The sequence below is a fragment of the Dioscorea cayenensis genome, chromosome 2 (assembly GCF_009730915.1).
Source record: "Dioscorea cayenensis subsp. rotundata cultivar TDr96_F1 chromosome 2, TDr96_F1_v2_PseudoChromosome.rev07_lg8_w22 25.fasta, whole genome shotgun sequence".
NCBI lineage: Eukaryota > Viridiplantae > Streptophyta > Magnoliopsida > Dioscoreales > Dioscoreaceae > Dioscorea > Dioscorea cayenensis.
The window spans coordinates 2275737-2289138 of NC_052472.1; the positions used below are offsets into that span (position 1 = coordinate 2275737).

The 13402-nt window shown below is 33.3% G+C and overlaps 2 protein-coding genes across 8 annotated transcripts; one reads left to right on the forward strand and one right to left on the reverse strand.

The window, feature by feature from the left end:
• The first annotated feature begins 1617 nt into the window (after nucleotides 1–1617).
• LOC120279986 (15-cis-phytoene desaturase, chloroplastic/chromoplastic-like) lies at nucleotides 1618–8819 on the forward strand. Of its 6 annotated transcripts, XR_005542229.1 has the most exons (16): nucleotides 1618–1846; nucleotides 1938–1998; nucleotides 3339–3445; nucleotides 3597–3665; nucleotides 3787–3868; nucleotides 3970–4017; nucleotides 4126–4283; nucleotides 4460–4698; nucleotides 4850–4940; nucleotides 5026–5154; nucleotides 5230–5383; nucleotides 5970–6064; nucleotides 6138–6325; nucleotides 6395–6488; nucleotides 7686–7820; nucleotides 8687–8819. XR_005542229.1 is itself a non-coding variant. In XM_039286704.1 (14 exons), exons 1-13 carry the CDS (start codon nucleotides 1649–1651, stop codon nucleotides 6321–6323), a joined length of 1461 nt encoding a protein of 486 aa, XP_039142638.1. In that variant the 5' UTR covers nucleotides 1618–1648; the 3' UTR covers nucleotides 6324–6325; nucleotides 8687–8818. The 6 variants fall into 6 exon arrangements, 3 of the variants coding, with proteins under 3 accessions (XP_039142638.1, XP_039142612.1, XP_039142630.1); XR_005542233.1 differs by lacking the exon at nucleotides 6395–6488; XR_005542232.1 differs by lacking the exon at nucleotides 7686–7820 and having other exon boundaries at nucleotides 8687–8772.
• Nucleotides 6613–13175, reverse strand: LOC120279972 (calcium-dependent protein kinase 33-like). 2 transcript variants are annotated; one of them, XM_039286669.1, is made up of 9 exons: nucleotides 12359–13175; nucleotides 9494–9784; nucleotides 8650–8862; nucleotides 7804–7944; nucleotides 7603–7718; nucleotides 7347–7514; nucleotides 7146–7273; nucleotides 6937–7036; nucleotides 6613–6847 (listed from the first exon to the last, which is right to left on the reverse strand). In XM_039286669.1, exons 1-9 carry the CDS (start codon nucleotides 12852–12854, stop codon nucleotides 6791–6793), a joined length of 1710 nt encoding a protein of 569 aa, XP_039142603.1. In that variant the 5' UTR covers nucleotides 12855–13175; the 3' UTR covers nucleotides 6613–6790. The 2 variants fall into 2 exon arrangements, with proteins under 2 accessions (XP_039142603.1, XP_039142595.1); XM_039286661.1 differs by having other exon boundaries at nucleotides 6705–6847; nucleotides 7804–7956; nucleotides 8719–8862; nucleotides 12359–13173.
• Nucleotides 13176–13402: the final 227 nt, after the last annotated feature.

The window sequence follows — 13402 nt, forward strand, 5'->3', positions numbered from 1 at the left end:
TTCTTTGAAATGAACGCCCCCTAATAGAATTGAGTAGATGTCAGAACACCAACTTGTTTATAATAAGAAAAAAAAAACCCCAAAGCTTATGTTGAACAATTAGATTTATAATATGAAAAACAAGTAAATATCATCCATTTATCCATGAAAGATCATCATCATTATTTTTATTTGCATGTAATATTTTTTTTTCATATTTATCTCCCAATTTATTTTTGGTGGATCTTTCAAAATAAAAGGTCCATCAAGTTTCTCCATCAAGTTTCTCCAAATCAATAAATTGCATACTTCCAGAGAATTGAAATTTTCTTTTATCATGATATTCATTTGAACATAAATAAGATTATTCAACAATTTTAGAGTTAACATATTTATTTATTTTTTTACACAGTTTCAAATGTACTCCAATTTTACTCACATAGAGAAGAGGTACATGATTGACTCACTCAAAATTCAAAAGATAAATTATAATTCCTATGGTCAAAATAATCTACCATTTTAGAGATTTTATTTTTGTTTCAATAGAAATTTTGTACAAAGTTTTTATAAGCATTGATTATGATATATATATATTTTTTAATTTTATACATCATATTTAATGTTTGTTTTAAGGAGAGAGTGTATATCAATAGGATTAAATAATCCTAATACAAGAATAAAATTGCACTATTTACTTCTATCTTAAATTTTAAGAGTTTTAATAGTACTCTTAATTTTTGTACAAAACTTAGGGTCTGTATGGCTATAAAATAAAAAATGGTATAATTTTATTATGTTTACATAAATTGTGACATATTTTATTGTTATAGAATGAGTATTTGTTAACAAAAATAAAAAAATTATAGAGACCAGCCAGTCGGTGACCAAACCGTCGGTGGACTATTAGTCGGTCACCGGAGGCCGGCCGGACCACCGATGACTAGGTGGTCGGTCGCCAGAGGGCAGCCGATGGACCGGTGGTTGATAAAAAAAAAGAGACTTTTATAATGAGAAAATTATCCACTCTTAGCAGAATATTTTTTATGTTATAATGCCTATATTATGCCATAATTTTATACTCTAAAATAAATATCCAAACAACCAATATGGAATAATTCTAAAAAAATGTTAAATTATGACATAATATACGGATTATGCCATAATTTTAGTCTATCCAAACAGGCCCTTAAACATGACAGATAATTTGGATTGATGGACTACTTTCAAAATTTGAAGATTTTTATGTTTAATACTTTTGAATTTTTTAAAAAAATTATGCATTTAATAAATAAAAAAAATCAGAAGATGTGGTGTCCAATATATAACCAATCACAATCATAGAAACACATTTAAAATATAATTTACCAGATATTTATCTAATTAATTTTAGAGTGTGTTTTAGAACCTAAAAAATCCTCCAAATTATTTTATTTATTTATTTATTTATTTTGACAATAAATTATTTAAAAAATACTCTCAAGCACAAGTAATTTATCCCCTAAAAACCAAAAAATAAAAAACCCAAAAAAAAAAAAAAAATCAATAATGTAAGGCAGCATTCAATTCGGGTACGGGTTTTGTTGTTTTTTTAAACCCGACCCGTTAAGAGCTCATCTCTCTTATCGACTCCCCCGCGCTTCTTCTTCTTCTTCACAAGCTAAGCGAAAGCATGTTGGCCATCTCCTCCGCCGCCACTCCTCCTCCTCCTCCGCCGTCGCCTCCAAGGTCCTTCTCCAGGCGCCATTCCGGCCATTGTAGTGCCGTAGCCTTGTCTCCCCACGCTGATCACCCGTCGGAGAAGAAGAAGGTGGTGGTCGTCGGCTCCGGCTGGGCAGGCCTCGCCTCAGCTCATCACCTCACTAAACAGGTGCTCAATCGAAGCAATGTGGTCTTGTATTTGTGTTTCGATAATAATTCGATTGAAATATTGTGTTTTTCAACTTGCTTGTTGTTTTTAGGGCTTTGATGTCACTGTTCTTGGATCTGGGAATGGTCCTGCTGAGGAGATTGGCATGAGAGGTACCTCTTCTTATTGTTGACATGATTTTGATTTTTGATTTGTTATTATTATTATTATTTTTTTAATTTTGGCCATAATTGATGAGTTGATTGAAAAATTGAGAGAATCTGAGTGTTAATTTGATTGTCACTGGTTTAGGGCATGATTTTATCTTTTAATGGGTTGGGTTTTTATTAGGCAGGTATTATATGATTTTATCTTGATGTTTTAGACGTCTTGAAAATATGAGTGTGTGTGTGTGTGTGTGTGTGTGTGGAAACATATTTTGAATCGTGTTTTCATCCATTGTTCGAGAGAATAAAATTTGTGTATGTTCATAAAACTAACAATGTTTTGGTTCTTGAAGAAGTCTTGAAGAACTCCGTTACTGGTTCAAGAAGGAAAGCAAATAATTAAAATACTTTTGTGTTGTAGTTGTTGACTTGTAGCACTGTACTTGTAGTCTTGTTTGTATTTTTTTTTTTTTTGATAATATGGATAAGCCACTTCACACACTCCAAATCCTCAACCATGTTTTGAAAGGGAGACAGACCCTTGACAGTCCACATACGAGTTAATCACACTACCACTCACCTATTACAGTGATGGTTCTCATAAATTATGATCCTCATTTGCTGGTTGCCGTTGAAATATTCACCCACATCTTATGTGAATTGGATGGACCCCTTCTTCTTTGTCAAATGAGCCATTGCATTGTCCTTCTATGAATTTGATGATTTGCATTGAACCAATCCTTTGGGTTAGCTATTGCATAGTCCTCAGACTTCTCTTTCAATTAGGAGGTCTATTCAAGTTCTTGCCAAAAGCTGAAAAACTAAAATGTTTCTTTTCCATAGTTCTCAATTATGCTAATAAATGAACAATGGAGAGGTGGCCTAGGTATCCAAGATCAAGCTTTAAAGCCTAAATGATGAAGCTTGATTATGGTTGTTAAATGTGACTTCTGATAAGTCATTATATAATGCTAAGAAAAATTGATATTGTTTAACTCCTGGTTTACAAATTACAAGGCCTAGGGCAAAATTTCCTAACAATTTCCTAACAAGATAAAGCTAAATTGAAGAGCGTCAAAGCCATATTTGATCTCGTGAAGCTTAGCACAAGGAAAATGAGAACCCAATGTTCATATGCAAGTTGCATTCATCATGACGTGGAAATATCTGTATAAATCGAGGCTGCTGTAGTTTAATTGATCTATGTGTCTACTTTAAATAATTTATAAGTTCTCTGTTACTTTGGAAAAATTCATGATGAAGTTTTCTTTTATGAGCATATCTGACATTCACTGTTTCTCTTCACCGATGACTGATTGAAGACAATTGGTTGTGCATCTATCTAGGTTTCCGGTATGCCTACCGAAATATTTTTTCCTTGGTAGATGAACTTGGCATCAAGCCTTTTACCAACTGGACTAGATCTGCTCACTTCTCACCTGATGGCTTAGAGGTACCTATTTTGGATGTCACCTTTCAACAATTTGAAGCTGTGGTCACTTCTATTCTCATCTTTAATTTATTCTCTTTGCCATTGGTCACTATTAAATTCACTTAAATAGGTTTTTTAAATGTACACTGATGATGATGTTGTTGGCCTGCAGGTTGAATTTCCTATATTTCAAGATCTACCTAAGCTGCCAGCTCCTTTTGGAGCTTTGTTATATCCTCAAGTACATCCAGCTTTACTATCATGATACTAGTTTTTTCTATCTCTAGTATTGTTAAAGTTCAGAATTCCTTTTATTTTTATTGTTTACAAATTTGTACTATTTTTTGTTCTTTCTCATGCAGTTCTTACGTCTCCCTTTGGTGGATAGATTGACATCAATTCCTCTTATGGCAGCTGGTATATTATTCAGTACCAACGTTCTATGTTCGTCGGATAAACTGAATCTTTATTTGCTCCTTAGAAAGTGGGTTGATATTTTAATTATATATATTATTTTAAGAATGTGTATATGTTTTTATTTGCAGTTATCGACTTTGACAACACTGACATTGCTTGGAGAAAATATGATGCAAGTGAGGGAAACACATAGGCTGCTTATGCTGTGACCATAGACATTGTAGCTGACGAAGCATTCAGAACTCTGACATTCTAGAGTTTAATTAAGCCTGTTTTTCTGCCAGTGACCGCAAGGGAGCTTTTTAAACAATTTGGCTGCTCAGAAAGGCTTTACAGAGAGGCTTTTGAGCCATTTCTTCAGATTGGTTTGTTTGCTCCTGGAGAACAATGCAGTGCAGCTGCAACCCTTGGAATGCTCTATTATTTCTTCCTTGCTCACCAGGTGAAATTTATGGCTATATTTACTGGTACATGACATGTTTGCAATTTGATCTTTCTCAAGCATGCTATTAGTAAGCACTGGGCCTTCAGGTAGTATCTTTTTTATGTTCACTTGTTCATTTCAGCATGCCTGGTTTGGAGTTTTTCATGAAAGTTTCCTTCTTTGTCAACCTACAGCAAAACTTTGATGTCTTATGGTGTCGTGGGAGTGTGCAAAATAAAATATTTACCCCATGGCTGGAGTCTATGAAAATATATGGCTGCAAATTTCATGGAAACAGCAAGGTGACAGATTTTATTTTGGATGGAAATAATGGGACCATTGCAGAAGTTGTGTGTGGACAAGAGGCTTTTCAAGCTGATGCTGTCATTCTTGCTGAAGGTGTTTCTGCAATACAGTCCACTGTTTCAAGCAGGTATCCCAAATACATTAATTTTCTAGGGAATACTAATTATCCTTCCTGGTTTCTCTTCCCGATAAAAGAGCAATAGAATTTATTTATCTAGTTTTATAAAGCCACTTGGATTCTTAGTTGATCACTTCTTTGGTTGTCATATCCGACTCAGTCCAGTGCTTCAATCAAGGGAAGAGTTTCTGCAGGTTCTGAACTTGAGTTCCATTGATGTTATCAGTTTAAGATTATGGTTGGATAGAAAGGTAAACAAACTATATTGGTTTTTTTCTAATTTCAATTTTTCTTTATATTTTCCAACAATAAAAATATCTACTTGAATGGATTCAGGTACAAATTCTGAAGCCCGGCAATGTTTGCTTTGGTGTTGATGGCTTGAGTGGATGGACATTCTTTGACCTGAACTCAATATATGATGAGTATGAAGATGAACCGGCTACTGTCTTACAGGCTGATTTTGTAAGTCAACCATCCTCTGGTTATCAATCATCTTTTGCATAATCATCTTTATTATGTTAATCTACTTTGTGGCAGGCTTATGCAAGGCAGCTTTTACCACTAAAAGATGATCAGATTGTTCAGAAAGTAGTTTCATGTCTTTCCATATGCATAAAAGAATTGAATGGGGCTACTGTGCTGCAGCACATTGTTGATAGATTTCCCAATTCAGCAACTCACTATTTTCCAGGTCACATTCTTACTACCGCTTTTTAAACAAGTTTTTGTTCTGAACAGTATAAACCATTCATTTCGGTTGACAAAGATTAACTACCACTGAATGTTCATATCATGCAGTGTTTCACTTATAATGCATACATTCATTAAAGTTCAGGAAAAAAAAGCAGTATCAAATAATGCTAAAACTACAGTTTGATTTATGGCTTCTTATTTTGCTCAGGAATTTCATGGAATTGTTGTAACATATTGAAAGATCTGTTTTGGCTAATCTTGTTGTCTAGATCCAAAACTTTCCTCTAAGCTTACTGTATAGTCTTGCTTTAACAACACGCATGAGTTACCCATTCATATGGTCTAAGAACTTCATTTCTCTATACTTAGACTTAAGACCAAAGATGCACCTTCTCAACTTGTATGTATGAATATAGATAAAACATTTGTTGTCTGGATAAGCATGATGATCATGTTCACCTGCTTTTCTTTCTGTAAGATGCCAGCATTGGTAGAATTAACATTCATGTTCTATAATGTATAATCTTGAAATAATATTTTAAATATTTCTATATAATTCATAATCCATACATGTGGATATTCAGGTTCCTACAAATATATGATGCGTGGCTCAAGTAGTTTTCCGAACTTGTTCATGGCTGGTGACTGGATTGTTACTCGTCATGGTTCTTGGTCACAAGTAAAGAATTCCTCAGTTTCATCTTTTATAAATTTTTTCTGAAGTGATTTCATTTGTATATCACTTATTTCAGGAGAAAGCTTATGTCACCGGACTCGAAGCTGCCAACAGGGTGGTGGATTACTTTGGTGATGGGAGTCTTGCAAAAATAATTGCGGTAGAGGAAGATGAACCTCATATTGAAACACTACGCAGCATCAATAGAAGACTCGGGGAATTGCGAGCCGAACTTCCCTTGTCTGACTTTTTTCTTCAGTAAAGGTAGGCTCTGATATATTATCATAACTCAAATTTATATATATTGATGTATGTATATCTATATATATGTAGGTATGCATGCATGGAATGTTGTTATGAAGATGTTGAGAAATTTATGGACATATAAGGTTTAAAATTTAATATAATGATCGAAGTGACTTCACAGGTATGGTTCTTTTTTCGGTTAAAAGAACTTTGTCAGCCTCATGCGTGTCTTAATAAGTTATTATTCTTGGACTGAAATTGATCACTCAGTTTAAGGGAGATTCATACACTGAACCAGAAACTCATCACAAAAAAAAAATTATATTGGCATAGCTTATCTTTGTATTATGAACATCTGGTGTTTGTGTTTAAGATAGGTTGCTTTTAGTTCAGTTTGCTCTTAAAGTATTTTTAGGGGGAAATCATGTACACCAAACATATTAAATGAATTATTCAAGTGCATGTCTTCAGCCTCGTCAAGAATCATGTATGTCCTTTCCTCATCATTGCCACAAATTCCTCAAAATCAATCCTTCCATCCTGCAGAATTTTTCCAGAAAAGAAAACTCAGGTTACATATAATAGAATACAGAATGTGTCAATGAGATGAGTTCAGTGTATCAACTCACCTTATCTGTATCGACATCATCAATAATTTCATCAATAGTTGCATCATCACCCATTCCATATTCTTGCATTGCTTGTTTAATTTCGTCTCTTGTTATATACCTGATCACGCACTTGGTTAGCATATATATATATATATATTTGTAGCACGATCTCATTTACTGACAATGAATTTTACTTAGTTCTCTGATGGCAGCATGTAAATCCTTACCCACTTCCATCCTTATCAAAATACTGAAAGGCCTTGTACAAGTTCTCATCGTTATCCAACCGATGCCGATGCATTGTGGCTGTAATAAACTCGATGTAGTCGATACTTCCATTTTTGTCAACATCAGCCTGAAACAGCACCAAAAACCATCAACTCACTTGTCAAATAAAATGCTTAAGGTCCAAATTCCACTGCTCTTACCGCATCCATTAGTTGCCTGATTTCGTTTTCGGTCATCCTAGATCCCAATCTAGACAGCCCCACCTTCAACTCTTCATATGTAATTGTGCCGCTTTGATCTGTATCCATGTTCTTAAACATCTGCTGTAAACCCTTGATATCTTCCTCTGATAAATTCTCTGCAATAACCTTAAATATCCAAACAATTTGCTAATTCAGTAAGATGTAGTGCAAGAATGTAAGGATTTGATGTTACAGAAATATGAATACTAGTCACCTTTAGCGCAAGCTTCTTCATCTTATTCATTGCTCTGAATTGTTTCAATCTGTCTTGAACTGCACTGCTAATGGGTTTGTCAGGTGCTTCACCTCCTACTCTCAACCATGGATGCTCTGTTCATATGTTTAAAGTTTCAAGTTTTTGACTACTGTGACGCTCTTCTTAATGATGGCATGTGAAAAAATGTCTTGCACTCACCAAGGGCCTGAGCAGCAGTAATTCTCTTTTTAGGATCCTGAGTCAGCATCTTCTTGATTAGGTCCTTCGCACCATCAGAAATCAAAGGCCACGGTGCACTTTTTAAGTCGACGTGGCCTTGTAATATAGCATCGAATATACCTTTCTCGGTTTCTGAAACAGATTTCTTCACTTATCATCATTGTCCATGCTTTGCAGGAAAAAAATGTTTATGTTTCTGAATAATAGCATTGATTATTCCTTTTCCTCATTTTTGAAACAATTGCTTAAATTCTTATTATTTTGATGTCCATGCTATTGAAGATTTAAATGCTTAGAAAATTCTCTGAACACTTGATATTCTATATGCATGATATAAATGAGAAGATATGGAACTGTAAACTCTTTTAAAATCAACCCTGAAACCTTGTTACTCAGTTTCTGAAACAATTTTCTTCTACTTCGCATGATTGATCATGTTTCACTGATGTAAATGCTTAGAAATCTTCATGAAAACATGAAGTTGTGTATAGTTTTTAAAATCGATATGAGCTTGTAAAACGCCATCAAATCTACTGTCTGAATTAATTTCAAAACCCTTATTATTGTTGTCAATTCCATGCAGATAGAAATGATTACAAACTAGACACATGATGGTATTTATGCTCTTTTAAAATCGACACAACCTTATAAAATAATGTTTAAAATTCTTATCATCATTGTGAATGTTTCAGGAAATATTATGGGTATGCATATGCTTTTAAAAAATTGCCATGACATTGTAAAACAGCATTGAATCTACCTTTCTGAAAAAAATTCCTAAATTCTTATCATCATTGTTGATTCTTCGCAGATAGTAATTCTTACAAATTTCTGAAAACATGATGTTTTTACTTACGAGCAGGATGAGAAGAAGATTTGAAGCTGTGATAATACCTGCCCAGAAAGGAGGCATTCCACAAAGAAGGATGTAAAGAATGACACCAGCACTCCATACATCAATCTCCTTCCCATAATTCCTTTTCAATACTTCTGGAGCCACATAGTAAGCACTCCCTACAAGTTCTTTATAGACTTTGCCTGCCATTTCATGCAAATAATTCACAACCATATAAACAGTTCAGATCTATGCTTAAAGATATATGCCTCCTGTTTCATTGATATAGTTCTATTTCTTATTGTGACATATTTGTATAGAAATCTTTTGAGTTGTTTTTTCATATATATATATATATATATTTATATCTTGGCAAAGCTGGTTTTTTTATATGTTCTTGCATGCCATTCAACTGACCTGAAAACTATTGGATTCAAAATATGTGAAATGTCACTTATAACCTCAATATATATGTTAAAAAAATCTCGAATCCGCTAGGTATGTATATGAGAGGGGAAACTTGCAGGTATCCACGGTTCGGTTTGAACAGAGTAAAACCGGAAATGGTTTAATTCAGTTTGATTTACTTTTGTTTGAGCTAGGATAGTATTAAATTGGAAAAATCTGAAGTCTAGGCAAATCCAACATATAATCCTTTATTTTTTAAATTAATCAAGGTTGGTGTTTAACTTCGATGTCCCAAGCCAATCAAACCGATGATGTTTCCCGGCTTGGTTTGGTTTATCGATCTTATAGGATTGGTCACACAAACACAAAGTCTATATAACAAACATTTTCAGAAGTGAAAAAAAAATAGAAAAAAGAGAAAAATACCTTCTTCAATGAAGACAGAAAGGCCAAAATCAGTGGCCTTGATCTCAGAAGTGTCACGTTTAACGAGCAAGAAGTTCTCAGGCTTTAAGTCTCGGTGAATGACTCCCATGAAATGGCAAACATGTACAACATTGACAATGTCTCTGCAAAGAGCAGCTGCTTCTTTCTCTGAGTAAGTTCCTTTGGCTATTATCCTATCAAACAGTTCTCCTCCTTCACACAACTCCATCACCAAATGCACACTATTTTCATCTTCGTAGGCACCCTTGAACTCTACTATATTTGGCTGGCCTGTTGATAGTACTTACAGTTAAGGGAGTGTTAAATATTTCCAGTTATAAACTTCTTGTGTTGATATTTATTGTTTACACACACTTTATTTATTGAAATATTAGTACATAAATTATTATTATTATTTTTTTCGTTTATAGCTATCCATAGTTGTCTATGTAACCTCAAATTTATACTCCCTGAGTTTCCGTCTTTAACTTTACTACATTTGACTGACGGTAAACAAGTTATGATTAAGGGCGGGTGTTCACATTTACAGTAATAAACTTGTTGTGTTGATCTTCATATATATATATATACTATTTATTATACACACACTTTTTTGGGTGAAATATTTACATATAAGTATTAATGATTTATTTTATTTTTTGTAAGTGTATTTCTGTTTATTTGATCTCTGAAATAATACCCTTTGAAATGGTCATATTTACGTTCTTGACTTGATTGTATTTGGTTGTCTTATTGACCCCTTCTTGTTAAGGGAGGGTGTTATATTTCTACTTATAAATTTGTTAGGTTGATCTTTTATATATATATATATATATATATTGACAAATGTGTGCAGATTTTTTTATTTATACCACAGTCTCTCCCCCTAAGGCAGGAAGGAGTCGAACTCGTGATTTTATCCATGTGCGTAGGAGACCTAGGTGCTAATACGTCAAGAGGCCAATGCACTTTATTAATGGAAATATTAATATACAAATTTTTATTTTTATTTGAGTCTGATTATCTCTTTCTATAATTGCTTATTTTATCCTGAAATAATACCCTTTAAAATTGTCATATTTACACTCATTGCTATATCTAATTGCCTTGTGGACCATTAAGAAAGGGTGTAACATTTCTAGTTATCTCATTTCTAGTTGCCGTGCGAGTGACCTTAGCTTTTTAAAATTTAGGGATGTTTGATGATAGTTATTAAATCATAATCTAACTGTTGCTATTTATAGGGATAATGTCAAAAATTAATAATTACTGTGATTCGGCAAAGTTGAAAGGTGTTAGATATTGTTATATATTATTTGATACTATGCGCAATCAAAAAGGCCAATGCTTGTTAGATGCAAATATAATGTCAACTATAGCATGTCTGTAGATTTAAAATCTAAAAATGTCTCAAGATGATCGCGGCCTCTGTAGAGAATATATATTTTCTATGAGCGTCCTTAGCTTTTTAAAATCTAGAGATATTTGATGATCGAATCATGATTTAATGGTTGCTATTTGTAGAGGTAATGCGCAAAATTACTGTTAAAAGATATTGTTTGATACTATGCACAATGGGCAATGTTTGTTAGATGCAAATCTAATGGCAATTATAGGTATCCCTAGATTTGAAATGTAAAAACGTCTCTAGATGATGTCGCCTCATATATATTTTGTGTGTGTGGATACATCAACTACGAACATTCTACGAACGTCCGCACTTGGAAACAGTGGAGTGATAGAAAGAGATAGACTCAGATAGGTTTCTGGTTGGTGTTTACAGTTATGATTGGTTGGGTTACTGTTACAATCACGATCTGACAGGTTTAGATGAAAGTACTGTGCATTTCAATTTTTCACTGTGTTGCTATTTATAAGCTTTGTGTTACTATTCATTAAGCAGTGGACAATTGCTGGATTGATTTCCAATGGTTGATCACAAACATTCGTAGATTTAAAATCTACGAACGTGCGTAGATAATGCACCCTCTCTATATATTGTTTTTATTGATTGAAATGCTAATATAAATGTTTTTATGATTTTTTTCCTTTATATATATCTCTGTCCATAATTTTTCTATTTGACCCCTGAAATAATATTCTCCCAAATCCTCATATATATGCATACTTAATTCTACTATATTTTATAACTAAATTGGTGAAAACATTAATGTCTAAATGTTTTAGGGTTTGTTATTTTTTTGTGTATATATATATATTCTTTTATATGTTTTTGGTAATATTTTTTTTCATTTTGATTAATTAACGTGAGATTACTAGTGAAGTAGTACTAAGACCGGCCAAATATTTATTCTAATAAAATAGAAAACCACCTTCCACATTATAATATAAATATTAACTAAATTTAGTGGCTCTGATCCTAATGAACCCAACATTTAATCTACCAAAAAATATATCAGCATTCATGTTAAAATTCAATATTAACTAAATTAACGAATATGACCCTATTATTTAATCTAATAAAATACAATAATAACATCCATACTATAATATTAATAATTATAAAATTAACATACGCGAGACTATTATTTAATCTGATAAAACAACAACAGCATCTATATTAATATTAATGTTTACTAAATTAACTGATAAATGGTGATAAAAAATTCTTATCTAATAAAGAAAATATATCAAGACTCGTACTATAATATTAATATTTACTAAATTAAATAAAGCAAGATCAATTAATTAAACATTTAATTGAATAAAAGCAGATGAAAGGTTTGATTTTTTTTTAATACATGGTTGAAACGTAAATAGAAATGTTTACGATTGCTTCTTGTGTATATGCTAGGAAAATTTACTGAATTAACAGACGTGAGATTATTAGTTAATTGCACAAACCTGTGAGATGCTGAAGGATCATGATCTCTCTTCTCATGTCCTGAACATCACTTTTGCTCACAAGTTTCTGCTTAGAGACAGACTTGCATGCATACTTATGTTTGGTAGAGCGCTCGGTGCAGAGGTAGGTGACACCGAACTGGCCACGGCCGAGCTCTTTCTCGAGGATGAAGAAGGAGTTGACATCCACCATTGGTTTCTCCAAAACACGGCCAAGTTTCGATGTCGATCTTGAAAGTGATGGAATGCTTGATTTTGCCGAAGTTATCGGTAGTGTTGTTGCTTTTGTTGGTGTTTTTGTGTCTTGTTTTGGTAGTGTTGATGGTGGTGGTTGTGTTGGAGTTTTGTGTAGTGATGATGGTGGTTGTGCTTGTTGTGTTGGTGTTTTTGCTGGTGTTTGTGATGGTGTTTTTGGTTGTGCTTGTGCTTGTGTTGGGAGTTTTACAGAGCCAGAGGTGATGGGAATCTCTGTGAGTTTGGAGCAACAAAGACCCATTTTATTGATCTCTTCTTCTTCTTCTTCTCTTGCTTTATATATATATATATATATATCTTCTTCTACTCTAGAATTTCTCTGTATGGATCAATGGACTATTGTCTTACACTCTACTGCTTTCTCTTCTTGAGCTCTTCTTAGATTTCTTCTTATTTCTTAAAGTGGATATATAGTGGTCAAATACTTTTCTTCTCTCTTTGACAGTGTGATCAAGATTAGAGATGAGTTTCTTTGGCATTGTATGGAGGTGGATCAATAGGGATTTTATTATTGTATGTGTTGATGAGATGGAGAATGGAATTTAAGTGGTTGAGTGATTTATTAAGACAAGGGATGAGCTTCTTTACTTCTTCTTGATTAAACTTTTCTTTGCTTTGCTTTCTTTCATATCATGCTATTCCTATCCTTTTCTTGATGCTTTATGTTTGTGCCTATCTTTTGTTATTATGCTTTAGCCAATTAGGTGAACACAAGGATCTATGCTTCCTGTCTTATTACTCACTTTTCTTTTGATTAAATTTATTTTTCGTCCATGTAAGCTGTCATTA